Source organism: Dipodomys spectabilis, unplaced genomic scaffold, assembly GCF_019054845.1.
Source record: "Dipodomys spectabilis isolate Male_0828 unplaced genomic scaffold, ASM1905484v1 ptg000030l, whole genome shotgun sequence".
Classification (NCBI taxonomy): domain Eukaryota; kingdom Metazoa; phylum Chordata; class Mammalia; order Rodentia; family Heteromyidae; genus Dipodomys; species Dipodomys spectabilis.
The window spans coordinates 6071611-6098943 of record NW_024870707.1 but is presented as its reverse complement, the minus strand read 5'-3'; the positions used below and the strand labels follow the sequence as shown (position 1 = coordinate 6098943).

The window sequence follows — 27333 nt, the reverse complement described above, 5'->3', positions numbered from 1 at the left end:
TTTTGTCTGCCTCTATCTCTCTCCTCCACTTGGTATTCAGCACACTTGTCTCCTCCCCCCCCACCCCCCCACTATTTCTGTTGCTTTTTGTACTTAGCAACAAGGTCATTACCACATTAATCCTCATGACATCCCAGCCTAATGTAATCTATTTTACATACAATATAATCAGTTCATTTTATTATTCCTTCCCTTATGCTCCTCAAGTCTTTGCTTTTATTTTTATTTTAGCCTGGTAGAGTATACAGATACTGGTACAGATGCCACTTATTAAGCATATACTATAGACTAATTGCTGTGCTATAAAACTTAAAATTTCACCTGATTCTTATTACGATTGTGGGAGTTTTCCCACTTAAGTAAGAAACTTAAGTTTAGGTAATATGCACAAAATCCATAAACTAGGTCCTAATTTATACATAGGTTTTGTGCTACAGCTTTCTACAACTTTCTAACTTCTTAGACACATTTGGTACAAGCCTAAGATTATCTGAAATAGGTCCTTTAAAAATGCACCATCTTTTCACTGATCCTTTCGGTGTTTCTTAAGTTATTGTATACATGATGAAACCTGAACTAAAGAAGCATCCCTCATGTCAATTATGGTGCCTTCTTGGTAGCTTACAGGATGTGGAAGGCACTGTTTAGGCCTGTTCTTTTCCAACGGATACACCCAACACTAACTTGGTAATATTTCTCAAGCAGTCTCACTCAAGTGACAACATGCTTCATTCTCTACTCTGTCCCAATTGTATCAAATGCTTCTTAACTAAACTCAGAACGAGCTGGGCTTTGAAACAAGGACAAAAGAGTTCAAAAGGTACATGGGGGAGTTGTCATCCTTATTGCCTTTGATTCAGAAAGTAATGGTAGAATAATGAGTTTCATCCTCAACTGATCAGTTGGTGTTCACTATTTCCTATCATTTATACTGCCGGAACCTGAAATCCCTGCCATGCTACCAAAAAATTGTAAACGATAAGGGATGTAAGGGAGAAAGGAGGGCCTGGGGAGCTGTCACAGTTTTTAAAAGGTAGAAGGTTTTTTCTTGGGGGGGATGGGGGGAGGGGTGCTGGTCCTCAGGCTTGAACTCAGGGCCTGGGCTCTGTCCCTGAGTTTTGTTGCTCCAAGCTAATGCTCTAATACTTGGGCTACAGCTCCACTTCTGAGTATAACTTTTCCTGAATACTTGAGATAGACATTGTTTTTGTAAACAAATACTGATACTGCTGCCTGAGTTAGAGTGAATTCACCACACAGCATCCTTAATGGTTTGCTCTACTAGATGAATAGGGCTACTCATCTTACTGAAATATCTAAAGAGTTCCAAAATTGCTGAACACAGAATGTGTTGGCATTTCAGCATTGGAAATCAACAACTGAGTCAAAAGTTTGACTCTCCACAAAGAGCAAACAATGTATTCCACACATAAAGCCAGCTGAGAGCACTTGGTAAGCAGCATTAACTCTTTTACCACTACAATAACTTAGGTCGATACAACTAAGGAAGACAAGTGGCTTCCAGGAAATAATTTTTATTTCTCTTTACATATTTATTTAGGATATACCTTAGACCTAGGGTAAGAGAAAACAAGAATTTGAAAAGCAAAGTATCCCTTTTATTATAATTTCTTTTTACATAACCTTTCCAATCAATCTAGATTCAGTTACCTACCCATTTCTCCCATCAAAGGAGAAGGGACCTGCACATTTCAACAGGCAAAAAAAAAAAAAAAAAAAAAAAAAGGTTCTCAGGAAATAGGATTGATCTATTACATTTTTTGTTTTCTTGAGTACATTGAAAAATGGGGAAAGACAGGAGGAGGAAAAACTGGTACTTTATAAACAATGAGACTATAACCACCTTACTTGGATTGGTTAATTTAATAATTTTTTTCCCTCTAGACAGGTACAAAGGAGGTTCAAGTACTCTATATGGATGTTTTCTTGTACTTTCATAGTTCTTTATCCCAAGGATTCCTGGCCAGTGTTGGTTTAAACTCTGTGAAATATATTAAGTCTAATTATGAAAATTACCTTGGATAAGCATAAACAAGGAGCAAGCACATCTCCCTAAAATATCGAAGTTATATCACCTGTATCCCCAGAATTTAGAACTGCCAATTCAAGATAAACAATATGAAGTAAAAGAATGAAAAAGGTAACAAGGAGGTGACTAGAGTAGGAAATAGATTTTCAAGAGTAAATGAGTTGCATGGAAGAACAATGAAATAGAAAGAACAGAAAAGAAGTAAGATTGGGGCTTAGTTTGCATTCAACCCTCTTATGCTAGCACTCCTTTCTCAAGAGAAAAAAAAATCTTAATAAAGTTCATCAAAAATACTCAAACTGCTACAGTAATTCATTGCTGGAAAAGTTCTTCATGAGAATTTTTTCAGGGAATAATCTACCTTCTCCCATCCCAGAAAGAGAAGACGTTTGTTTTAATGCAGTTTGCTTTCCTGTGGTTGGCTACAGTAACCTTAACTATGGAGATAAACATCTAAGTGCAACAAAACCCCAAAAGTGTATGATACAGATGCCAGCCAGTGAAACAATAAATCCATCTCCTGATATTTTCAAATCCACTCAGCAATACCAAAGTGGGAAGAAATGAATAATCTACATCCCTTTTCTCCTGATTTCATTTTGGACTCTCACACTGGATGGCAAATCTGCAGTGCTCTTACTTACACACTTAAGACACACACACACACACACCACCCAAACCCACAACAATGGCGTATTTTAAACTGTTCACTGTAGGTGTCTCACTCCCTATTCTCTGGCATCCTAACCACTGACACTAGTGGGTGTACAGTAAGCCTCTTTCAGAGATGACATTTTGTTATTCTTCTTTTGAGGGGAAAAATAAAGAAAAAAATGATAAACTTTGTAGTTTTAGTGTTTGGGAGACAAACTGTTCCTTATTTTGTTCTCAGAAAACTCCATTCTTTCCAACAGCCATCATACACTTGCGACAATGGACAATGAATAGGGGAAGCCTTTAGTTCTAGCTTCTGAGGTTCACAGCATAGGAACTGTCCTTTTAATTTTCTAAAAATCAGCCCAAATAAATTTTCCATCTTCTGAGTTATCAATAGAAAAATAAAAGTAAAAACTACCTGTGTCTCCCACTGGCAGTAATAAACAATACATAGCATATGAAATCCCTTACTTAAGGGAAGTAATAATTTAGGTTAATGACAAAGCCATTACATCATCAACTTTGTTTATTGAAGCCTTTTCTCTTCTGAGGATTATTAAAAGGAAAACAAAGCAGAGAAGGTCTCTTCAACTTTGAAATTCCTGACTTTGTTCCTTCACTAATGACAAGAGTCCTCCACTAATATGGAGCTGGAATAGCAAGAGAGAAAACAAAATGAGGCCAGAGAGGCTGGTAGGGAGGTATATGTAAGGAAATGATGGGGACGAAAGAAGTAAATGCACAAGAGAAAATCTATCTGTAATTCAGACTCTGAAAACACTCTTCTCATCCTCTCGACATTCCTAAATCTTAGTGCTCTGCAAAAATGTCAAGAGCATACTAGTTATCACAAACCTATCATCGTTCCCTATAAAGGCTTCCAAAAAAAGCACTAGACTACTGTAGTGATTTTGTTAGTGGGGAGGACCAGCTATCTTTTAAGGCCACTGGAGAGCTGATTTCAGAGGCTGGCTGTGCTTCTTCAACCCTATGCTTTGCCTTTAAAGTACCTCTTGTGGAAGGATCCCATGTCAGAATGATCTTGCCCAGCCCCCCAAATATAGACAAAGACCCCCCCCCAAAAAAATCAGACTTTCCATTAATAAATAAGGAATCTCAGGTTCCACAACACAAAAAAACACACATGTTCAAAGTGCAAATTTTTGCCATTAGCCTGGGACTTTTCTCACTGATCTAGAGCACTACTGTACAGCCAGAGACTGTAGATGGCAGCCTACTCCTTTTGGGAGCCTGCTTCTAAGCAAGTGAGCACCAGAAGAGCCATAAGGAGCTTGGGGAAGGGGAATGAGGTGCTGGGATTAGAGACGATATGGTCCCCATGTATTTTTCCTTCCAAACCTAAGGGGAAAAGAGGAAGAGGGGATAGACAGATGTGTGTTTTAACAACACATATGGCAAAGGGGGCCCTAAAGTGCCAAGTCAAGCTAAGCTGCCAGCCTCCAAAGATTAGAATTATATACTATTTGAGGATATGTGTGTTGCAGTGGGTAGAAGCCAGAACTATAGGGCAGCAGTAGAGGAGAAAGGATTTAGAAAACAGTAATATACTATTAAGAATTAAGAGCTGATCCAGAGCACATCAGTTACAGGTTTGAGAAGGGGATCTGTTGATGAGTAGGAAGTCTGCCACTGGCCAGAACTGAATATGAGGATTGCTTCTTTTTCATCTACCTTTATGGGAAAGGCAACATCAATATTTTTAGGGGAGACAAGAGAGAGATCCAGGGGATGGATGGATGTGCTGTGATACACAATGGAAAGAGCAGGCCCTTCAGTTATTTTACTAGATTTTAAATGCTTTAAATTGTTGGGTGTTTTTTTGTTTGTTTTTTGTTTTGTTTTTTTTTGTCCTTTTTATGTTTTAAATACAAAGTCTGAACTGTCCCAGTGCCCAAAGTCTTCCTTTCCACTAAGGTCCAGTAGAGTCTGAATCTTCAATCAGAACCTCTGTGGTAGCACCGAGTATATCTGAGTTCATGACCAGCCCTTCAGTGCCCCCGCCGCTGCCACTTCCCACAAAGATCTTCCCATCAGCCATGAGGCTCACCCGCTCCGTCCCACTGCAGTACGACTTGGACATCCCTTCAGCTTCTAGCAGCAGGCACTCTCCTGCAGTTGAGTTTCCCAAGGGCTCAGGAAGAAGAGAAAGTCCCTGACCATCTGCAGGTTGTGCCAGGGACTCTGGGTTAGTGCCCAATATATCTGTGCTGGTGATGAGGGCGCCTGCATTGGCAGCCAGAGCTTCTGCAATCAGCACCTCAGGGTGGCTTTTTGCTTTGTGTGCCACTACGCTGTCCTTCTTCTCAAATTTTTTGCCACAGATATTGCAAGAAAACTGGTAGAAGGAGTCTGCATCGTGTTTTTTCATGTGCCAATTAAGGGACGCCTTTTGTCGACAAGTAAATCCACAGATCTCACATCTAAGGAGAAACAAAGAGAATGGGTAATCAAAGAGAAATAAAGAGCTCTTATTCAAGGGTCAAGTAAGACCTTACCCTCCTACGTGCTTGTGCATTCTCTTTATCCTCACTCCTCTCCTTCCCCTTTCTTTCTCTCCCCCCACTTTTATTCGCTCTTTCTTCTCTCTCTCTCTCTCTCTCTCTCTCTCTCTCTCTCTCTCTCTCTCTCACACACACACACACACACACACAAACACACACATCAGTAACATTTACTTTTTGTGAAGGATTAGGAAACTACTACCATGGAAATCTGATTTTTTTCTGTTTGCCTGAAAAGCAGTAAGACAAAAGCCACTAAGCAGCTTATCTGATCAATATCCAATCTGACATGTTTCTAAGGAACAGAGCTGAAAGTGAGGTGTGCACTTTTCAGCCAGATGTTCACTAGCAAGTGAATACTCACTGCAGTGGCTTCTCGCCCGTATGAATCATCCGGTGTACTGCCAGATTGTGGGAACTCTTGAAGGCCCGAGCACAATATTCACAAATATAATCCCTTTGATCTAAGAAGAAAAATAACGTAGTTAGTATTCTGATTGGACTCTTGAGTACTTTTCTTAGCTCATCAACGTGATCTGGTGATCAGGAGGTCAATTTAGAGAAAAAGCAATGCTATTTTCAATATGTAAACACTTGGGGTAAACAAAATTTAGTTACTTTTTTTCTGTTTTGATTTTTAGTCTAACTTAAGTGACTTTCAAAAAACAAACAAAAGCCTAGGTATAAATAAGAAAATTGGAATCCTTATCTAGTTTTGCTAATAATCCAGATCCAATAAATTGGTTACAAATAACTACATTTTTCCATGGACTTTATTCTTTTTCTTTTTTGCAGTACTGGGTTTGAACTCAGGTCATAGTGCTTGCCATAGAAGAACCACAAATGAACCAGGCACCTGATCTTTCTTTGCCTTATTTTTTGGATGGTACTGAGTTTTTGCCCAAGGCCAGTCTCAGAGACCCTTCTATCTTCTGATACAGCTGGGATTCTAGATGTGCTTCCTCATACCAACCTTATTTGTTGAGATAGGTTCTTACTAATATTTTGCTATCAGGCTCGTCTTGAAAAATCAATACTCTAGATTCTTGCCTCTCTAGGAGACTGGATTACAAGCATAAGCTACTTTAGTCTGTCTGGTTTTTATTTTATTCCTGGAAAAAGAAACTAACCCATAGCTAAAATAGTAATCTATTTCAGTCAGGGTTGGACTCATACCTGTAATCCCAGCATTGCAGAGATAAGGAGGCTTGGAACCAGTTTGAATAATAAGTTAACAAGATCCAGTCTAAACAAAAACAGCTGTCCTGGTGATGCCATGCATGTAATCCATCTACACACAGGGAGACTACAGGTAGGAGGATCTTGGTCTGAGTTCAGTTCCAGGCAAAAATGAGAAACCCTACCTAAAAAATAACTAAAAGAAAAAAGGGCCCTTGGCATAGGGCTCAAGTAAAACCCTGAGTTCATACTCTAGTACTATCAAAAAAAGTTAACCAAGACAGTTACGAATGTAAACTTCTCATCCAAATATATATTTCTTACATTTCTTAACCGTATTCTCCTACCTACATCTTCTGCACCATTCAACTATCTTCTTGTCTCTATAACACTCTTTTCCCAGTTCTATACTTTTTTTTTTTGGGGGGGGGGGGGGTCATGGGGCTTGAACTCTGGGTCTGAGTACTGTCTCTCAGCTTTCAGCTTAAGGCTAGCCCTCTATCACTTGAGCCACAATGCCACTTCCTGTTTTTTGGTGGTTTATTGGAAGTAAGAGTCTCATGGACTTTCCTACCCGGGCTGGCTTTGAACCATGATCCTCAGATCTCAGACTGCTGAGTAGCTAGAATTACAGGCATGAGCCACCAGTGGCCAGCTCACACCATTTTTGATGAATAAGGTAATATAGTGTAAAACAATGGGACAAAAAAGAATTGTATTTGTCTATTTATTACTTGGTTAGAAAGAAAATAGACTAACAGGTTCTCAATAAATGCTGGTTAAATTAATAATCACATTTTCTATTCCATTTAAAAATTACTCAATATATTCAAAGCAAAAATGAATATAAATTAAGTCGTAATATCCAATTCAATCTCTTTCCCAAACAGCTTTTAAAACTAAGTGTGGTATTTTTTTTCTCAAACTTAAAAACATATACAGGAATCACATGGGGATCATATTAAATGATGTTTTACCATGTCTGAGAGTCTGCTGTTCCTTTATTTTTTATTAAACAGCTGTATAGAGAGGTTTCAATTCCAAAAGTCAGGTTATAAGTGTACATCTTGATGATCAACATCTCCCCGTCCACCATTCTCCCCTCATTTCCCTAATTTCAAGCTATACAGTTCAATTTTTATATAATGTACATTGAATATAATGACTGTACTTGCTTACCTTTCCTCGCTCCATTTGTGTCCCTCTCCCCCCCCAAAAAACACATGTTCTAATATTCTTTTTTTTCTTTTTCTTTTTGTCGGCTGTGGGGCTTGAATTCTGGGCTTGGGTGCTATCCTTGCGCTTTTCAGCTCAAGAGAAGCACTCTACTGCTTGAGCCACAGCGCCACTTCTGGTTTTCTAGTGATTTATTGGAGATAAGAGTCTCGTGGACTTTTGTGCCTGGGCTGGCTTTGAACTGTGATCCTCAGATCTGAGCCTCCTGAGTAGCTAGGATTACAGGTGTGAGCCACCGGCGCCCGGCTATGTTCTAATATTCTTAAGGAGAACAAAAACCCAAGTGAACTATGCTGATTAGTCTGTGCTCCAAACCGTCTATAACAAGGTCTAAAAATACAGTTCTAATACAAGGAGGTTTTCTCCACTTGTATGAAACTCTAGGAGAGACATTCAATTACTAAATAGATTATATCTGCAAAGATGGTTAATAAATGTTAATCTGCAAAAGGAAACCATGAAACTACTAACCTGGAATAGAATGAGCTTACAGGACTATTTCTCATAGCAGACTGGTGATATTTAGCTAAAATAAATTAACCTGGCTATCAGAAACAATTTCTATGGGCTAAACTACTGACATCAAGGAGCAAAAAAACTGAGTAATTCTCTCTCAAGATATACACTATAAAGCAAAGACTCTGAAGTGATGAAGACCTAAATTCATATTCTGGTGCTATGTGCCAGGCTCTGAACACAATAAACATTACCAGGTATTATCAATTTATCCTTTCAGTAGCTCTGTGAGACACATGTTCCGTAATTTACAGTTAAGGAAAAGTGATATGTAACTTGCCTAATTCACACATAGAGCAAATGAAGGGCAGAGTATGTAGCTCAATATCCTGTTAGGGAAGGGGCTTATTTCTACAACTCTGGTCTTATCCAACAAGACTGAGAAAGTAACATACATAGTAATCAAGTATTTGGGACATACCCAGTTAGTAATATGTGCCACTAATTATCAGCTCAATTTGTCCTTTCAAGTTGAACTGCAATGAGATTGTCAGCGCTACAAATGTATGGAATTGAGTCCATTCTAGAATATAGATTATTGCACTGAGCTTCTCTTTTTTGTTATTTCCTGTAGGAGTAGGAACATGTTATTGCATACAAATTTAATAGCTACCTTTATAAAAACTGCCCAAGTTTCAGGAGCGACTTAAGGGTTATATATTATACATGAGCCTCCTTTACAATTTTGGCTTTCTTCCCAATGTTTACCACATTCAGTTCCCAAGAGTTACTATAAATATCTGCCTAGACTAGAATTCAGAAATCCTAGTTATGTCAAAAATCAGTTAGGTAATCACAGGTAAATTAATTATTATTACTACTTTTGATTATTCATAAATTTTTTATTGTGAAAATACCATACAGAGGAGATAAAATTATATGAGCAAGGTAATGAGTACATTTCTTATCAAGCATTGTTGCCTCCTCCTTTGTTTCCCCTTACTATCCCTGTACTACAGTTTTTTAACTATAAATCAAAGCTAAACCAAGTAACTTAGAGGTGTTGAATGGATTATCAAAAATATATGTAAATTTTCAGTTCACCGTTGGTAGAAAAATATATGCTCAGTAAATCATCATTATCCTGTCATAAAAGTTATAAAAAGAAATTAAAAGATGAATGTTCAAAAGCCATATATCATCACTTGTAAAATTTATCAACATCACATGAATGAAGACTAAATGAGTTTTAATTCTTTTCTATCAGTAGTGGGGCATGGGCGCTGTATCTGAACTTTTTCCTTAAGGCTAGACTCTACCATTTGTACAATAGTGCTATTTCATTTTCTGGCTTCCAACTATGATCCTTGGATGTCAGCCTGAGTAGTTGTTATTCTAGGCATGAGCCATCAGTGCCTGCCTTAATTTTATTTTAAATCACTATGAATGTATTATATGTGTATGTGTGTGTGTGTAAGTCGATCAGGTACATGAGTATTTCTTTCTGTCATTTATTGAGACAGGTTTCACTACATAGCCCTGGATGGCCTCAAACTTTTAAGAATCCTCTGGCTTTAGCTTCCCAAGTGCTAGGATTACAGGTGTATGTCACCATGTGCAGTTTAATGAAATGTACTCCATTCCACTTTTATACTTTTCAAACTGATTAATGGTAGGCTTTTCTAGAAGACTTATTCCTAAAGTATAGTTTATTTGGTTAATTGAAAACATCTTGTCCCTATTTCAAAAGTAACCAGTAGAACATTTGCCTAGCAGATATGATGCTTTGGATTCAAATCTAAAAATCATTAAAAACAGAAACAAAAATACCCCAAAAGGTACCTGTATGATGTTTTGCATGCCGTAGAAGTTGCTTTTGGAGCCTGAAAAGTCGTCCACAGGAGGGATGGGGACACACATATTTCTTCTTCAGCAAGTGCTGGTATTTTATGTGGTGCTAAGCAAAATATAAAAAGACAAACATTAAGGTTTCTTGAGAGTTCTTTTCTTTGCTAAGTCAAAAGTTCTAAAGGAAAACCATGTAGGAGGAGGAAACTGAAGAGTAAAATTCTTAAAATTAAAAAGGTTAGTATGTTCATCTAGGTTCTAATGTCTGTTACCCACTAGCAATGAGATGTTAAGGAGATGTATTTAAATATTTCAAGTTCCAGTTTTCATCTGTAAAATGGGGAAAACTGTCTCACAGTGTTGTTATGAGAATAAAGAGATCATATATTTTACTGTGTGTAGTGTGGCAAATGGCACACAGCAAAATAGCAGTTATTGTTGTAACAGAACCATGATTTTATGATTCATGAGAGAATCTTACTCTCATATTTTATTTGCTGCTCAAGATCAAACAGGCATTTCCTGAGTAGTAGCTCATGTTTTCTGCTAGAACTGAATATAAACGGAATCCCCACTTCATTTAAAAAAATCAGTTCACTTAAAATGAAAAATAAACCTAAATACCTCTTATTCATTCTGTAAAATTGTATTTGGGTTACTAAATTCATTTTTTCTAATGTACATTAAAATAAAATCTATTTTTCTGTATCTTAGTGTATTACTACTAACATCTTTAGTATTTATATCATATTGGGAAATATGCACAATTCCATAATTCTGAGGGGAGTCCTGTTTGGGGTCAGGTTATTTAGTCTTTTTCTTCACTTTTTTTCCCTTTGAAACCATGATCTGCTATGGTTTAAGTGTATCCCTAGATATGGTAAGTGGTAGCGTCTAAAGGAGGTGCTTAAATGCTCTGCTTTATGAATGAATGAAATTTGTTAGTATGGAGAGAGGGTTGTTATAAAAATGAGGTCCAGTTCCTTCTTTCCTCCTCATCCTCTTCTTGATTTTTGGCCTTTCAGTACACTATGAGGTCATCCTTTAAGAAGGCCCTTACCAGATGGTGGAATAATGTTATTGGATTTCCATAAGGTAATAAATTCCTGGTTCTTTATAAATTACATAGTCTCAAGGATCTTGTTCTAAGAAGTAGGCTATGATAGAATTACTAAAATAATTATATACTTAAAATTTCACTTAATGTTATATGTCAATAATAAAGCATACAAATACCAGTTCACATGAGGTATAAAGACAGATAATGGGATATAACCTGAATGGCTGTTATATTACATCTCCACTCACCTGCAAATAACGAGGGTGGGCAAGAACAGTTCCACATCCTTCCATCTCACAACGAACATACTGGATTGGAGGTTTTTTTCTATTATCAAAATTTTGGAGAAAAGTTAGCAAAAGTGGCATTCTGTATTCTGAACAATAGCTATTTGATAATTACAATTAAAATTTCTTTACTATTACATAGCACGAAATTTGTAATGGAGACAATAAGAAACTGTCAAATGTTCAACAGGGTTTAAAAATGGTACAAATAAACTAAGAATCCCCCCTCAAGAAAAATTAAAATTTAGAAAGTTCACCACCCTGTAGTAAAAATAAAAAGCCATCATTTATGCATCATGAACATGAACACTAATAACACATTTGTGCAATTCTGTAATAAGCCATCCCAGCAGGATTAGTATGAGAACTATATAATCAAGCAAAGTACCCAACACCAGAAGCAAGGTGCAAAAACCCAGGAATAAGCTGGGCGCAGGTAGCTCATGCCTATAAATCCTAGCTACTCAGAGGCTAAGATCTGAGGATCATGGTTCAAAGCCAGCTTGGGAAGGAAAGTTCACTGAGACTCATCTCCAATTAACCATAAAAGAAGCAAAAAACAAACAACAGCACCCAGGCCTTTAGTTCATGCCCTAGGAACCGGCACAAAACCAAAAGCAAACCAAACAGCAACAAAAACCAGGAAAATAAATTCCTCACCTTCTTTTTGGTAACCGTGGACTTTTGTCATCTTTTCGTCTTCTTCCTCTCCTATAAAGAGAAAAAAAATTGGTTACATACATTTAGCCTTTATTATTTATGTGGTTTTGACTAAGTATGGTAAAAACAGAAAACAGTCTTTCATATACATTACACAGCTCAGTTGATCCAGAGCTCTGAGCTAGTCCCAGGCTATCATCAGCTGTATTTAAATCATCATTGTTTTCCTGCCATTAATTTTGTGAAAGTATATCTTCAAAACACAAATGGTACCCAAAACCCAAGTAAAATCACACTATTTCTTTAAAGCCAAAACCAGCAGGCAATGTGCTTAATTTAAGCAACAAATTGAAAATTTTAAATCTGCTGAAGGTGCCATGTCCTTAGTGGAAGTTGGGCACTATTATGGGAAAGTGAATCAAGCAATTGTATTTAAGAAAAAGGAAGAAATAAGATTTGAGATTTTGGTAAGCAGTATTAATATGTATAACAGTAAGGGAACATACTCCATGGAGTTTCAAATTATCAATGCTTAGCCCTCTTCTATATACAAGATGAAGGTATATTTTGAGGATTATTAGAATACTGAACTTTATGTATGCTGAACATTCATAATTTTTTTCCAATGGCAGTCTCCTGGTAATCACATTCCACTGAATACTAAGAGTCTACTGAATTCTAGATGGGAGGATGGCTGGCAGGTATCAGATGCAAAGGATAACTCAGAATACATAAAAGCAAAGGTAAAATAAACACTCAGAATATATAAAAGCAAAGATAAGCCAGACTTTACTCTGAAGTAATGTAATGCCACTTTCAAACCAGCACGAAACAGAAATATATGAATTTCACAAACTATCTTTTTTTGGGGGGGGGGGGGTAGGGGGGTCCGGTTGTGGGGCCTGAACTCAGGGCCTGGGCGCCATCCCTCAGCTCTTCAGCTCAAAGCTAGCACTCTACCACTTGAGCCACAGTGCCACTTCTGGCTTTTTTTTTTTTTGCTTATGTGGTGCTGAGGAATCAAACCCAGGGCCTCAGGCATGCAAGGCAAGCGCTTACCACTGAGCCACCTTCCCAGCCCATCATAAACTGTATCTTATGATGATCTGAATAAATATCCATGTTATTACTTGAAGAGTTGTTATAAAGTTTATCAACTAAATTCAATCAGCTTAAAAGTAGATTGAGAGTTTATTATCTAAAAACCTTAAAAAGTAACTAGTTTCCTTGCAATAAAACAAAGAAGTCTAATACTTAAATCTTATTTCTGCAGTGAAAAGTGGTTAGTAGCAAAAGGTTGTTTTGTAAAAAAAAATAAAATCAAGAATATCACATCCTTTTACTTATTCTTCTTGAATATGACCTTATTTGCCATATTTTTAATAGTTGTTTCTATTCCCTTTGTGTCCTCTACTGCTACTGCCTAACTTGTTCATTCAGAATTACATACTGCATTCACTTAAAAAGTTCAAACGTTTCAAGCTTTTGAGGAGATTCTCCAGTGAAACTTGTACCTGATTAATAAGGCAAATTTTCCTTTTAAATTAAAAAAAAAAAAAATCACATTTTGAAGTATATACATGTCCATATCCTTCTAGTCTCAGCCTTTCATCCTTTTTTTCACAAGTGGCTTCCAAAAGATTTCATTTTTCATGAACACTGCCTACTTACTTCCTAGGAGGTTCTTCATCTTCTCTAATTTCATTCTCTTCTTCTTTTACCTCTACTTCTACTTCCACTTTAATTTCCTTCTTTTCCTTCTCTTCTTTTACCTTCCCTGATTTCCTCCGTGGTTTTGGGGTTTCCCTGAAAGTACAAATGAATTTCAACAGTTATTCTACTAAAGATTTTTCTTCTTCAAGGCAGTCTGTGATAGCAGGCTGAAGCTTAGTTTATTACTGACTTAGCATAAAATTATGATTCACAGTTCATGAACTGTAATTTTCCACCAGGTACACAGTAATGATGTATTCATGGTAGGTACAGAAGGAATCCCCAAGGCTAAAAACCCAATGCCTAAAATCCAACCTCATTATAGTTGTAATTCAATCTCATTAGAGTTGTAAAACAATACAAATATCAGGGCAAATCATTTTACTTTAAAAAGATAAAACACACACATCTAATAATCTGTATACAATCAAATTTAAGTTCTACAAATGGAAGAGAGAACTAAATATTGTATTTGCAAAATGAGTTCATAATCTTTCCTTTAAAAATTATTAGTATATATATTTAGTTTGACTACAACATAAGTGCTTTCCAACTTATTTTCCTTGACAAATAATAGTTACATCTAAGGTATACCTTTCTAAGTGGGGTTTGTAGGTCTCATCTCTTGGGTCATCTTTGAATGGTATTTCCTCTTCACTGATTAACATCTCTTCTTCCTCTTCTTCCTCATCACTACTAAAAATAATCAAATACAAATGAGAAATTCTGGGTGCAAGGATCATGTCTGCCTAGTTTAGTGATTTGTTTAGAGGTGACCAAATAGTCCCATTAAATTATATAAATTTTCATCCTTATGATCTAGTTGGATTATAAACTAGTTGTTTTAATCTATATAATTACTAGAATACAAAATACGGAATTCTTAGCTATCATATCACTTTATTATATAAAGACAGTGGGGCACTAAAAAGTAAGAAACAAATTTATATAATATTATGTCTGGTAATCTAGTAGATCACAAAAGACCTATCAACAGAGACAAATAACAAAAGGATACTGATAAATTCTCAAAATTTAGTCAAAATACCTTTCATTCTACAGTAATTCCCAAAATGGTCATAATAAACCTAATCACAGAAGGTATAAAACCCCTGGTCTCTAGACTAGGTACCTAAATCTCAGAGAGCTTAAGCTATAATCAAGGTCAAATAGATCTAAGTATAATAGTCAAACTGAGGTTAGTTTCGGTTACAGCTCAAAATCCTTTAACTTCTGAATTATTTCATATGACTGAATATTCAAGGTTTAAAAATATAATATCTTACCTAATGCCACCAGGAGATTGATGTTCTTCTGAAACTTCTAGAATAAAGCCAAAATAAAACTTTATGTATATATGTGTTTCCAAGATTTAAGCCATGAGATAATTACATAGAAGGAGATGAAGTAAAATCTGTTAAAAAAAAATCCTCCCTATACTATCACCTGCCAAAAAGTTAAGACATTTAGAAAAAATATTCAATACTATGTAAAACTTGACAGTAAGTAACCACACAAATAACAGCTTGCACTGTACCATAGTCAAGCTGATCTGTAATTGGCTCTGACTTGCAGATGAGCTGCAGTGATCCAGTCTTGGACCGAGAGCTTCGGGTATTCTCGGTGTCCCGAAGGCGAGAGACAGATGTCCTACTACTACTGCGCCAGCCCCGGCTAGGTCTAGTTGTAGCAGTGGAAACTTCCTGAGGAAGGACAGACTTGTCTTCTTTCTCTTCTTTGGGATCTGTATGAAAATATATGTCATTCTTTTCAAGTTTACAGTTAACCAATAATCACCCCTAAATATCTACTATTTGTAAATACAGTCACTAAAAGGCACTTAGGCTCTGGGTCCAATTCTTAATACAGCAAAAATCAAACATTAAAAACTTTTCAAAACAAAATCCCTCATCCTTAATGTCATTACCCTAGATGGTTTGTTGCCTTATCTACTAAAAAGTGTAGTACTAAGAGAAACACCTAAAATATACCACAGTAATTTGATGAAAGAGAAACTAAGTTACACCAATTATTAAAATAAACTAATGCATAAATATAAGAGCTAACACCTCCTCCCCCCAAAAAATCATAATGAAGACCTATAAAATTAGAAGTATTTGCATATATGGCAATATTACAATAAAACCCTTACATTGTACAATTAATGTGCTAAGTGAAAAAAAGGAAAACTGATGCCTAAGGGAATGCGGAGAAACTGAAGCCCTTGTGAAATGCTAGTAGGCATGTGGAATGGAGGGGAACAGTTAGAGAGCTCTCAAAAACTTTACAACACAGGACACATCCATCCTATTCTTAGGCACATAAAATTTTCCTAAGGCCTTGAGATGTAGTTGGAGGATTCTAATTTTACCAATGTGTATGTTTAAATAGGGGGGAAAAAAGATCCTCAATCATAAAACTATTGTTTTTAACAGCTCAAGTTGCTTCACTTATTTTTAATATTAAACAAGATTATTTATATAGTATAGATATATTATTTTGGATTTTTACTGTAGCTATCTCTTATTGCTTACTACTATTCAGGGCAGAAGAAATCCTTGGAATATTGAAAGAAAAGGATGAAAACTGAACTTTTACAACATTCCTACAGATATTAAAAGTTTAGGGCAAAATTTCATGATTTTCTAGGTATAGGCATCAGGCTAATTAGTTCTGTTTCTTAAAAACCCTTAAGATTGCTTTGGCTTTGAGAAAGTAAAAGGATGTTTTCTCTTTGAATCAGAAACTCATAAAACCAGTGTTCGCTGAAATAATGGTTCTTAGGTAACAATTAGCTTGAAGTTCACATTTAAATAGATATTCTAAAGGATGAGAAAGTGCTAGGTAGATCACAGAAGTAGAGAGGACTATACTGGAAAGTAAGATCTTACTCAAATAAGATCAAAATGATTAGGGCAGGGAAAAACATGAAGAGCAGACCTATGCAGGGCAGATGCCTAGGGACTAGCTAAAGGCTTACTGTAGTCATAGGCCACACAAAAAGCTTGAGGAAGGGCAAACATTGAAGACAGAAAGAATTAAGAGATGAAAAATACTTAGGATGAGAGCTGTACTTAGTATATTGTGTGAGGAGTGGTGGTGGTAGTTAACAGGGAGGTACTTGGCAAACACTATGAAAAGAAAGCTACCTTTTAACATTAAGCTGTAAAATTACATAACAAAAATACAGGGCATATGCTGTCATTGAGAAAGTGGATCTAGCAATTGGGCTAGCAGTTAACTGTTAACAAGTCAACCTGACATTCCATATAACCATCATTGTTTGATGCAATTATTTTTATTACACTAAATTCTAAAAAAAAAACCACCAAAAACAAACCCACATTCATGAGCAAGTTAAACTAGCTTCCTTTATTATAGATAGGCAAGAGAACTGTGAACTCAGGACTCGCCTGGATAAGACCATCTCAACAAAAATACAAAACAAACAACACAACAAACTCTTCCATGGGAACAGCTTTTCCATGGACCAGTTCACTTGTAGAAATTCTTTATCTCGCTATGTAGGGGAAAGAGAAGAGTTTCCCCCCCTCCATTTAATTACCTTTGCCCTCAACTGAATATTATGTCAGAGCCTGCTTAGTTCTACTAGCCCTGATAGTAACACTCCACTCAAATGTCAGCTTTTGGAGAAGGCTTCTGAATGTTGAAACTCCCAATATTTTTTTTTCCCCTCAGAATGCTAGGCTTACTTTTTTCCCACTGCCTGTGTTAACTCTGTGTGTGGTCTCTAGGTATGCTCCTCTCCCTGCCACTAAAAAACACTGGACTAAAAAAACATGCCTAGAAATCAGATCTCTATGCATGGGTAACCATGCAAGAGACCCTTGCAATTAGATCCTCACTGGTATTCTTTTATCTTGCAATTGGTGATCAGTATTAAACATTCCTTTCAGCAATTCCAAAATATTTGATGTATTATTATTTACTGTTGTTATTGTGTATAGAATAATAGATCACTAAAACTGATTTCTTTGGTCTAACTGAAACTTTATATCCTATGATCAGCATCTTCCCTTTCCATATATATATATATATATATATATATATATATATATATATATATATATATATATGCGCAATCACATCTTTCTGTGGCTAATTTCTGGCTAATTGATCCAACACTTCCCAGTTCTATCCATGTTGTTCAAAATACCAGTAGTCAAGGAATACCATCATGGAAATGTAAATTAAACTCAAACTGCTTCATATCTATTAATGGGTAACACCAAGCAATGGTAAATGAGGGTTTAGAGAAAACTATTAGTGAGAATGTAAATTCATACAGCATTTTTAGAAAATGGATGCAGCTTCCTTAAAAAACTAAAAATAGAATCACCATACCTATTTCTAGGTATATACCCAAAAGGAACTACAACTGGTACCAGAAGTAGTTGCAATCTCATATTCATTTCAGCATTATTTACCGCATACAAAATATGAAAGCAACCCAAGTGTCCTATATATATTTTTTTAACCTGACAGGTCCTACAACTGCATGAAACAATCCCTTCAAATATATCTCTTCTTATCTTATTGGTTCTATCTCTCTGAAGAACCTGGTTAATACAAGTTCTGGCTCTGATAGTGGTTCTAAGAAGAAAAGAATCTTAAGGAGTTTTTTAAATCTGTTATGAAATTTCTGCACTTAGCTCTAATATGATTACATTTATAATAACTCTATTTCAGTAATCAAGTGAGCAGTGACAGTCCACGGTAAGATGTGGTAATAGAGACAGGCAAAATAATGACCAAAGCAGACTTCTAGTCAAGCAAAACAGGAAAGGCTTTGGATGACCATGTCTTTCACAACTTTCAACACTGGGGTCAAACTAGTGAATATAATGAAATTGGTTGTGTGCTGCTAATCAGGAAACCCAAAATGGGCAAAGAAGGGATGCCAGCCTTAACTATCACCTAAACAACCTGAAAGTTTCTATATTTATTCCTAAGAATTCCTTATCCTCTGTAGGTATAGAAGTGAGAATGCCCAAAAGCAAATTGTCTCCCCAAGGCTGACCGGTCAGTATATGTTGGATACAGTTCTTACATACCTATATACCATATAGAGTTAAAACAGCTACTCTAATAGGTGAACTAATGAAGACATGGGGATTTGATTTTGAGAATATCCAGACTCAGAACCATTAGCTAGTGGATTAATGTAGGATAGATTTTGGGAAGTAAATTATCTAGAATGAAGTTTTAATCGCCTAAGAGTTGTACAAACTATATATGTCAACATTCTGGTTTAGGACAGCTACACAAAAATTACTTAATTTATCCCCCAAAAAAGGGATAAAAATTTCCATCACATTCTCCAAGTTTCCCTGAAGACAATCTAGGGTAAACTGCTCTAATTTTTTCATTTTTCTCATAACCTAAAATTTCTTAATAATCCCCAAACAGGGAAAATAATTCTTGGCATATGTAACACTTTCCAAATAACAACAGTGATAAAACCACTTGAACAAAATAATGTTAAGCTTTCTACATAAAAGTTTTTTTTTGGGGTCCAGTCATGGGGCCTGAACTCTGGGCCTAGGTGCTGTCCCTCAAGCTCTTCAGCTCAAGGCTAATGCTCTACCACTTGAGCCACAGTGCCACTTCCGGCTTTTTTCTTTCTTTTTTCTTTTTGCTTATGTAGTGCTGAGGAATTGAACCCAGGGCCTCATGCATGCAAGGCAAGCATTCTACCACTGAGCCACCTTCCCAGCCCTACACAAAAAATTTAATGGTATAAAATATCGGATATTAGTTTTAAATTCTAAGAATCAGAGCAACAAGAAACCTGAGCAGCCATCAATTCAAGTATCAGTTCTAATCATACTATCATTCTCCTAAATGACATAAAATCTGAATTTTCATTTACTTAGCTGTAAAGCATTATTAAAAAAACAACAGAAAAAAAGCTTCATTCAAGTAACATACAAATACACACATACCCACAGAATGAAACAGAACCAAGCTAAGAAAAATGTAGTAGTACATGTTTATAATCTCAGCTATTTGGGAGGCTAAAAAGAAGAGCAGAGAAGTGAAAAGGGTGGAGGAGAGAAGGGAGAGGAAAAGGGGAGAAGGGAGAAGAAAGGGGAAGAAGCAAGCTGTAAGTGGATTTAACATTGGTTGACTTCATTAAGTGAACTGCAGAGTTGGATATTGGCTATGTTAGAACTGGATCAAGAGTATACACAATAAATGAATTATTTCCGTTTTAAGGAGTATGTTATGCATTTCAATTTAGCATCAAAGAACAGCGGATTACTAGAAAAATGTAATAAATGTGCAGCCGCTCAACATGATGGAGGCAATTTTAATAGACCAATGGGCAAAGCCAGAATGAAGGCTCTCTTTAAAACGCAAAAAGCCTGATTAGCTTCTTTTCACAATCCAAATAAGCAATAAAGTACATTCAATGTAAATATTTTGTCTGCTAAAACTCTAGGTTTCATTTAATTATTCACCAGGTTGAAATCTTTACTTTTCGCATTCTTTAATCTGTTATTTTAAGTCTACCAGTACCAAGATCCATCTAGTTTTTTCTGTATACACTTTTTCTCTCTTAATTATGTTTCTTCTTATTTTCTAAGTAATGCAAAGATAGTCTACTGTTCAAATCTGCTTGATATCATCAAAATAGATTCTATCAAACCCAGTAATGTTTTATTCAATGAAAGTCCCTTTAAAATGCAGAACTTGAAAGATCAGACTGTAGCTTATTCTCTTTTCTAACACAATCAGAGCAATTTACACATAAGGTAAGAATCTTACCTTTACCAGTTATTTTTTCTATGCATCTGAAAGAAAAGACAAACATCAAATGAGCATTTTGTATACTTTCTTGAAATATAACTATTTCTCTCAGGTTTATCTTCAAAATGATGTATGAAGCACTGAGTACTATTGCCAAAGCAAAACCTAATTTTCAGCATTGGCAGGAAGATTCTGTATCTGCACTATCCAATGTTAGTCACATGGGGCTACTGAGCACCTGAATTAGCTAGTGTAATGAAAGAACTCAATTTTTAATTTTGATTAATATAAATTTTAGTAGTCATATGTGACTTTCAAGACTGAAAGCAGTTAGAATACTATCCAAACAGTTGTTTTTAATTATAAACAGATATTAATATGCAAAAATATATTCCATTAAGTAGTCATATAAAAACTTAATGTCCTTATTTCACTCAGAAGAGCAACTAGGGATGAAATGATATGTTCAAGATATCCTCTAAAACACTTCTGCCAAGAAAGGAGGGTGTCAGGAAGGCAAGTGTAGCAAATACCACAAAATCTCTGCAAGCTCAGGATCTGGCTTATTATATACTATTTTACTTTAATAAAAACTGGATATAAACCTTAATCAGACCTAAAAACTGCTTGTCAAAATCAAAGACAGGTGTGGTGGCTCAAGCTTGTGGATTGAGGTTAGCCCAGGCAAAATGTCATGGAGCCCATATCTTAATCAGTACATCAGCTGTTGTGGTACACACCTAATTTAAGCAGTGCAAAGGTAAGAGGATTGTGGTCTGAGACCAAGGTTGGTTCTAGGCAAAAATGCCAGACTGTACCCCCATAAATAACCAAAACAAAAAAATGGCTGGAGTAAGGATCTTGTAGTAGAAGGTCTGTCATGAAAGCATGAGCCCCTGAGTTCAAAACTTAGAACCACCAAGAAACCAAACAAAATGAAGTCTATATCTAAATTCTGTATCACAAATAAATTTGTACTGTACAATCTAATACATAACTGGTAAGTATCGTACAGTGAACTCCTCTAAAGTATCCAACTTTAGAAATAAGTAAGCTTTGGGATTTTATCAAAAAGATAGTATACAGTATTATCTGGGCAGAACAGATTTTCATTTTTACTTTTTGCAAATAAGCTTAATACAACTGAAAACTGTGAAAAATAGTAATCATTTTTGCTCCACGTTTTTAAAGATTGGTGTAAGTTAAAATTTTATTACAAACATTCCAATGAACACAAGGTAACTATGCTAGCTGGAAGTGAAAAAGAAAGTTATTGCTAGATATTTTGAAAAAACAAAACAAAACAAAAAAACGCTTTAAAATGGTTCATTGTGTTTACTACTCTACTGCTGACTCTAGGATCCTGATCACAGGACTGCAGTCAGTACAACTGAAATTCTCTAGAGGCAAAGGATTTTAGTTTTCTTGATTCAGAGTATCAGTAGCTCTTCATTCTATTCAATGGTTTAGCATTTTGCTTTTAGCAGAACAAAATACAAGTGAATTCAAACCACCAGAAAATAAGTAGAACAATACTTTGTTTCATCTATAAAATTCATCTGAACCCAAAGGAAGACATTTAAAAAAACTCAAGTATTGGCTAATAGGTTAGCCACCAGCTACATTGTTAAAAAAAAAAGAAGTATTGTTTTGAGTTTTAAAATCGGAAACACACAGGACATTATGACAGTGAATAAAAAGAATGAATGAAATGAAGCTATTTGGTACTTTAACCCAATCTTAGTTTGACAGTTTCATGGTTTCTATTCCAGCAAAAAGCAGGAATGTTTCTGTACCCTAAAACTATACCAACATTACCACATTTCTTGTAGAATATAATTAAAGGATCAAACAACTTAAACTTAAGAGTACACTTAAACTTCTGCATTCAAGTGAGAATTCTAACTACGTAACTTATTGTCTAAAATTTGGCAAATGATGGTCCTGATTCTTAAACAATATGACTATGTAAACTGTTTAAGTTTCTTTCCTTGCTACTAGTCTCTATTAGGCTTTAGTTTATATCTAATAATTACACATAACATTTTATGTAATATAATACAATGTATGGTTACATATAATGTAATGCATGTAATACTGTATATGTAGCATAATATATATACACATATGCATATACATTTTATGAACGTGTCACAAATGACATAAATGTGTATCATGTATTATACACCATATATAACACATTGTGTGCACACACACACGCATATATTTATGTACATATATATACATACACATACACACACACACATAAGTATTATATACTGGTGCCTGTCCTGAAGCTTGAACACAGGGTCTGGGTGCTGTCCCTAAGCTTTTTTGCTCAAGGCCAGCACCCTTAACATTTGAGCCACAGCTCTCCACTTCCCACTTTTTGGTAGATAAATGTAGATAAGTATCATATAAGACTTTACTACCTGGGCTGGCTTTGAGGCATGATTCTCAGATCTAAGCCTCTTGAGTAGCTAGGATTACAGTAGTGTAATGGGGGTGGGTGGTGGCACATGCACAGTGGCTCCAGGTCTATGACTATATTTGAGATCAAACCCCGAAACTTATGGAGTTTGATCTCAATTGCCAGTACCTCTTCCATCATCCACCAAAAATAAAAGCCTTCATTGGGTTTTTTGCCAAGTTAGGCAAAAAAAATAGCCAAAATATGGAAAACTACTAAAGTATAATTACCTCAAAATGCAGGCATTTAAATCTCAAAAAAACAAAAACAAAAAAAAAATGCTTTTTCACAGGATTGACACAGAAGAAAACCCAGCACTACAAATCATTCATTAATCTGCCAGGTCATCATTATTCAAAGAACCAAGTTTTACCTAGTATTTACTACATGGCAGGAACAAGTAGTTCACTTGCTACTTAATTTACATAAACTGAGGTCAGACAGGTCATTGCTTCACATCTAATTCTCTATAGGGAAGAAAATGGAGACATTGGTAGGTTGAGACCTTTATATCTAAGATTGGTAACTTTTATAGTGTAGAAGATTAAATGCAGAAGTATAAAATCCTTGGGAACATAAAAAACCCTCTATCTGCAGCAATTACAGTTCTTCAATTGAAAATTTTCTTAAGAATTTGTTACAGAACAAAGTAGGAACAGTTCATACAGTTAATGTTGTACATTTTATTAAGTCACTGTCAAAACTCAGAAGGTCATGTGAAATCTCTTTCCAGAAGTCTTTTAAATATCTAGATCACAGACTTAACTCCTAATTCTGGAAGGTCTGTTTTAAGCTTTAAAAACATTCTGGGTTCAGAAAGAAGCTAAACCTGCTGTCAGAATGGTGGCATCTAAAATCAGCACCACACTCCTTCAATTTTCCTTCTTTGACTAAGTGTTTTCACTTGCGAAAAAAAGTTTTCAGTAATGAACTCAACAGTTAATGTTACTAATGTCTGCAATTTGCAAACGTGTGTGCTTCAGCATTCTTAACCTGTGAACATTGTTTTAAAAGGCTTTCTGTCCACAATTCCTGTATTACATCTAGAACAGTTCCTTTCAGATGAAGTTTCTACATTAACACAGAGGTTAAAAAAAAAAAAAAGCCGAAAGAATACATACGCAGTAGTTGGTAAAAAACAAAACAAAACAACCAAAGGCCTTATTTATATAATAAACGTAAATATACAGTATGAATATTTACGTAATAAATAAACGCCACTTATTTACATAAAATACGCTGTACTTAATTAAGATGGGCAGAGAGCTACAGTTTATCCCCCAACTAAAAGAATGAGGGGAGTCTGGAGAACCCTGGAACTACACGCGCGCACACGAGCACCCGGGCAGCTAGGGGACTTGGCGGGTGTGCGGGGAGGGGGGGGACGGGGGTGGGGGGGCCACGCAGCCCTGCGGCAGGGACCGAGCTAGCCCCGTCCTAACGGGGGGGGGGGGGCTGTGATGTCACCCTGGAGGGCGCCCCGGGGAGAGGGACGGGCTGACAAAGGGGGCGCAGATGCCAGCGGAGGGCCGGGCGGCAGGCGGCGGAGGAAGGGGTGCTCCCCACCCCGGGCGCCGCTCGGGTGGGGTGGGGGGGGAACGGGGACGGGGGGAGCGGGGGGGGGGGGGGGGGAGGCCGGGGTGCGGGCGTGACACCTGGCGTGCGGCGCCGGCAGGGGGCAGGGCGCGCGGGCGTCACGTGGAGCGGGCGCTACGGGAGCCGGGAGGGCTGCGTGCGGGCACCGGGGGGTCTCTCCCCACCGTCTCCAAACCCTGCGTGTACTCACTGGAGCCGCGGACTCTTCTTGCCCTGCACGGGCGACGGGGGCTTCGCGGCCTGGGCCGGCTGCCCGGGGCCGTCGGGAGGCCTGGCGCTGGGGCTGCTCCTCCGCCGACGGGGATACTCGGCCTTCCTCCGACGGGACACCGCGGCGGCGGCGGCAGCGGCGGCCGCCGCGGCCCGGCCCCGGTCCCGACCTCCCCTCAGCACGCGGCTGCTCGTGGTCCCCGCAGGCGTCGCCGTCGCCGCCGTCGTCTCCGCGGGCCGGGGCTGGGATTCCTCCGGAACCGCCTGGGCCGCCGCCTCTCCCGCCGCTTGCTCCTGCTGCTCCGGGGATCGCGGCTCTTCCGTCTCCCCCGGCATCGGGGCTCGTCCGTCCCCCACCCCCACCCCCCCTCGTCCCAGGCGGCGGCGGCGGAGGCGGCGGCGGCCGCGACGCTGCTCCCCCCCGCCCCCCTCGCCGCCCGGAGCGTCCGGCTCACTCTCAACCCGGACCTGCTCTTCCCCCCTCCCCTCCGCCCGCTCCGAGGGCGCCCCCCCCCCTCCTGCCACTCAAGGCCCGCTACCGCTAGGGGCGCGCGCGCGTGCCCGCCACACACACGCGCGCGCACACGCGCGCGCACACACACACACACACACACACACACACACTACGCGGACCAATCGGAGGGGGAGGGTCGGCCTCCTTGCCCCTCCCCTCGCGCTCACACGCAACGACGTACCAAGTCCCGCCCCCTCCCCTGCTTCCCACCAATCAGGAAACGGCTCCTAGGGAGCGCGCGAGGTTTCCTTCCCCGCGCACCCGTTCTCACCGTTAAACGGATGCGTCTCGCGACAATCCCAAAGTGACCTTCTTTCCCCCCAACCCCCCTTCGCCGGGGTGAGACGCACGCTACGGGCAGGAGGGGCGGGTCTGGCGAAGTCGGTGGGTGGTCGTTCCCCGCCTTGCGCGCACCCTGCACCGGCTGCGCGCGCACCCGCTTCCCTACGGAGCGGCGACTGCCCGCGGGGTTCTTTCTACTCTTCCTTTACGGCCGGATGCCCTTCCGCCTCCAATTGGACCCCACTTTCCTGTCTTTGATCTTTCCGTCCCCAGCTCCGCCAAGTCTGGGAAGACGGGCAGAATTTTTTGAGCTGTCGCTTCTCCTTTAAGAAAAAAAAAAGCCCCCGTCCGTGGCCGGATGAAAGTCTCTGAAAAAAATGGCGGCGGCAGGACGGAGGCGGGGTTACGCTGACGTCCGGGGCCCGCCCCCTCGCGCATGCGTGTAGCTCGCGTAGCCAAGAGCAGCCTGGGAAATGTAGTTCTGTTTTTTGTGAACGCTTCGGAGGAGAGAGAGGGAAAAAAAAGGAAAACTGGAGGCGGAAAAGAGTCTGGAAAGTTCTTATTTGTGTGTTTGTTTTTACTAATAAGTGACGGGAGAGGTTTGGTCTCCCCCGCAGTTCCTGCTCACTTTGCTAGGGTTGGGGAGGTCGCGACAGCGCTTCCGGGTTAGGAGGCGACACCGCCTACATCCGGGCTCTAAGACCAGCCCATTACTCGTTAGGATCGTTTGGAGGGGGCTTACGCTCCTTTTTGTTGGTGTTTGTGCGTTTTCCCGTACTTTTTTAATACCTGGCGTGGTTTTCCAGGAGTGGCTCAGTTACCTGGTCCCGTGACGCCGGCTAGCCTTCGTGGCAACATTTCCTTAGTCATGCGTCTCACCCATCGTGCTGGAGGTCAGGGACCGGTTTAGTCATCACAGTAATATGATAATAATAAATGTCTGTGGGACGAATCTGCCAACTTGCTTCTCTCCTAGGCTGTTGGCACGTGTGGGACCTGGTCGGCCGCGTTTCTCGCCGGTGGGTCCCCTGGGCTGGAGTGAGGGGGGGGCGAGCTGGACGCCTGGCTTCCCAGCCCCAAGCCCCGGGCCTCTGCGGCTTCCTGATGCGACAGCAGCGCCGGAAACACCATCAGGACGGCCTAGGTCAGAAATGGCTTTCCTGCTCTGTCGTAGCAGGTGCAACCGTTACCGTCCCAAAGATGAGTCCGGAAGAGCATTTCCACGTGTTCATCCCCAGGATGCAGTCAGTGATGCCCTTTGATCCACGAACAACCCAGGAACAATTTGCAAGAAGAGTTCTTAACCCTGGTAGTTCAAGCATCTGGGGTTAAAAAGAGAATGGATACAAGGTCGGGAAAGAGTCAGTTACAGATTTTACATGGGAAGCTATAGAGAAGTACTGAAGTAGGTTTTCCTCCCCCCCTTCCCAGTATTTGACTTATTTGCCACATTCCAGTAGATAAATACTATTTATCTTTGCTGATTTGATACTTTCATTTGGAAAAATTCATACTGTACAGAGGAAGTGTTTCAAGCTGTGATTATAGTCAGCAGACTTTGGAACAGCACTGACATCCAATGGCTGCTTAAAGTAATTTAAAAATTTACACTGTCCTACAACGGAATGAAGGATCTTTCCTTTTTTAAAATCATCACTAAAGAAAGACCAGAGGCTCTAAAATAAAATTTGTATTACAGTCAATAACAAAGCTACCTCTGTTATTTTAGCCAAGAAAATTTTATCCCTGGGGGGAAAAATGGGGTAAAATCTATTTTGCAGGGTCTTTTCATACTACTTTGAGAAAGTATGCCTTTTAT

At 38.7% G+C, this 27333-nt stretch overlaps 1 protein-coding gene across 2 annotated transcripts; it reads right to left on the bottom strand.

Moving 5' to 3' along the window:
* Nucleotides 1-1519: 1519 nt before the first annotated feature.
* Zfp91 (ZFP91 zinc finger protein, atypical E3 ubiquitin ligase) lies at nucleotides 1520-25861 on the bottom strand. 2 transcript variants are annotated; one of them, XM_042675608.1, is made up of 11 exons: nucleotides 24699-25861; nucleotides 20461-20486; nucleotides 15206-15412; nucleotides 14955-14991; nucleotides 14263-14364; nucleotides 13627-13761; nucleotides 11956-12006; nucleotides 11257-11335; nucleotides 9943-10057; nucleotides 5594-5693; nucleotides 1520-5148 (listed from the first exon to the last, which is right to left on the bottom strand). In XM_042675608.1, the coding sequence occupies exons 1-11, from the start codon at nucleotides 25052-25054 to the stop codon at nucleotides 4638-4640; spliced, it is 1719 nt and encodes a 572-aa protein (XP_042531542.1). In that variant the 5' UTR covers nucleotides 25055-25861; the 3' UTR covers nucleotides 1520-4637. The 2 variants fall into 2 exon arrangements, with proteins under 2 accessions (XP_042531542.1, XP_042531543.1); XM_042675609.1 differs by having other exon boundaries at nucleotides 14263-14361; nucleotides 24699-25089.
* Nucleotides 25862-27333: the final 1472 nt, after the last annotated feature.

What these genes read in the sequence shown, in the direction of transcription:
- Zfp91 (XM_042675608.1), bottom strand. Translation starts at nt 25,054, where the DNA reads ATGCCGGGGGAGACGGAAGAGCCGCGATCCCCGGAGCAGCAGGAGCAA. An exon ending in TACAGATCAGCTTGACTATG is followed by an intron (nt 14,992 to 15,205) that starts GTACAGTGCAAG and finishes GCTTTATTCTAG; the next exon opens with AAGTTTCAGAAGAACATCAA. An exon ending in ACGGGCGAGAAGCCACTGCA is followed by an intron (nt 5,149 to 5,593) that starts GTGAGTATTCAC and finishes GTTTCTCCTTAG; the next exon opens with ATGTGAGATCTGTGGATTTA.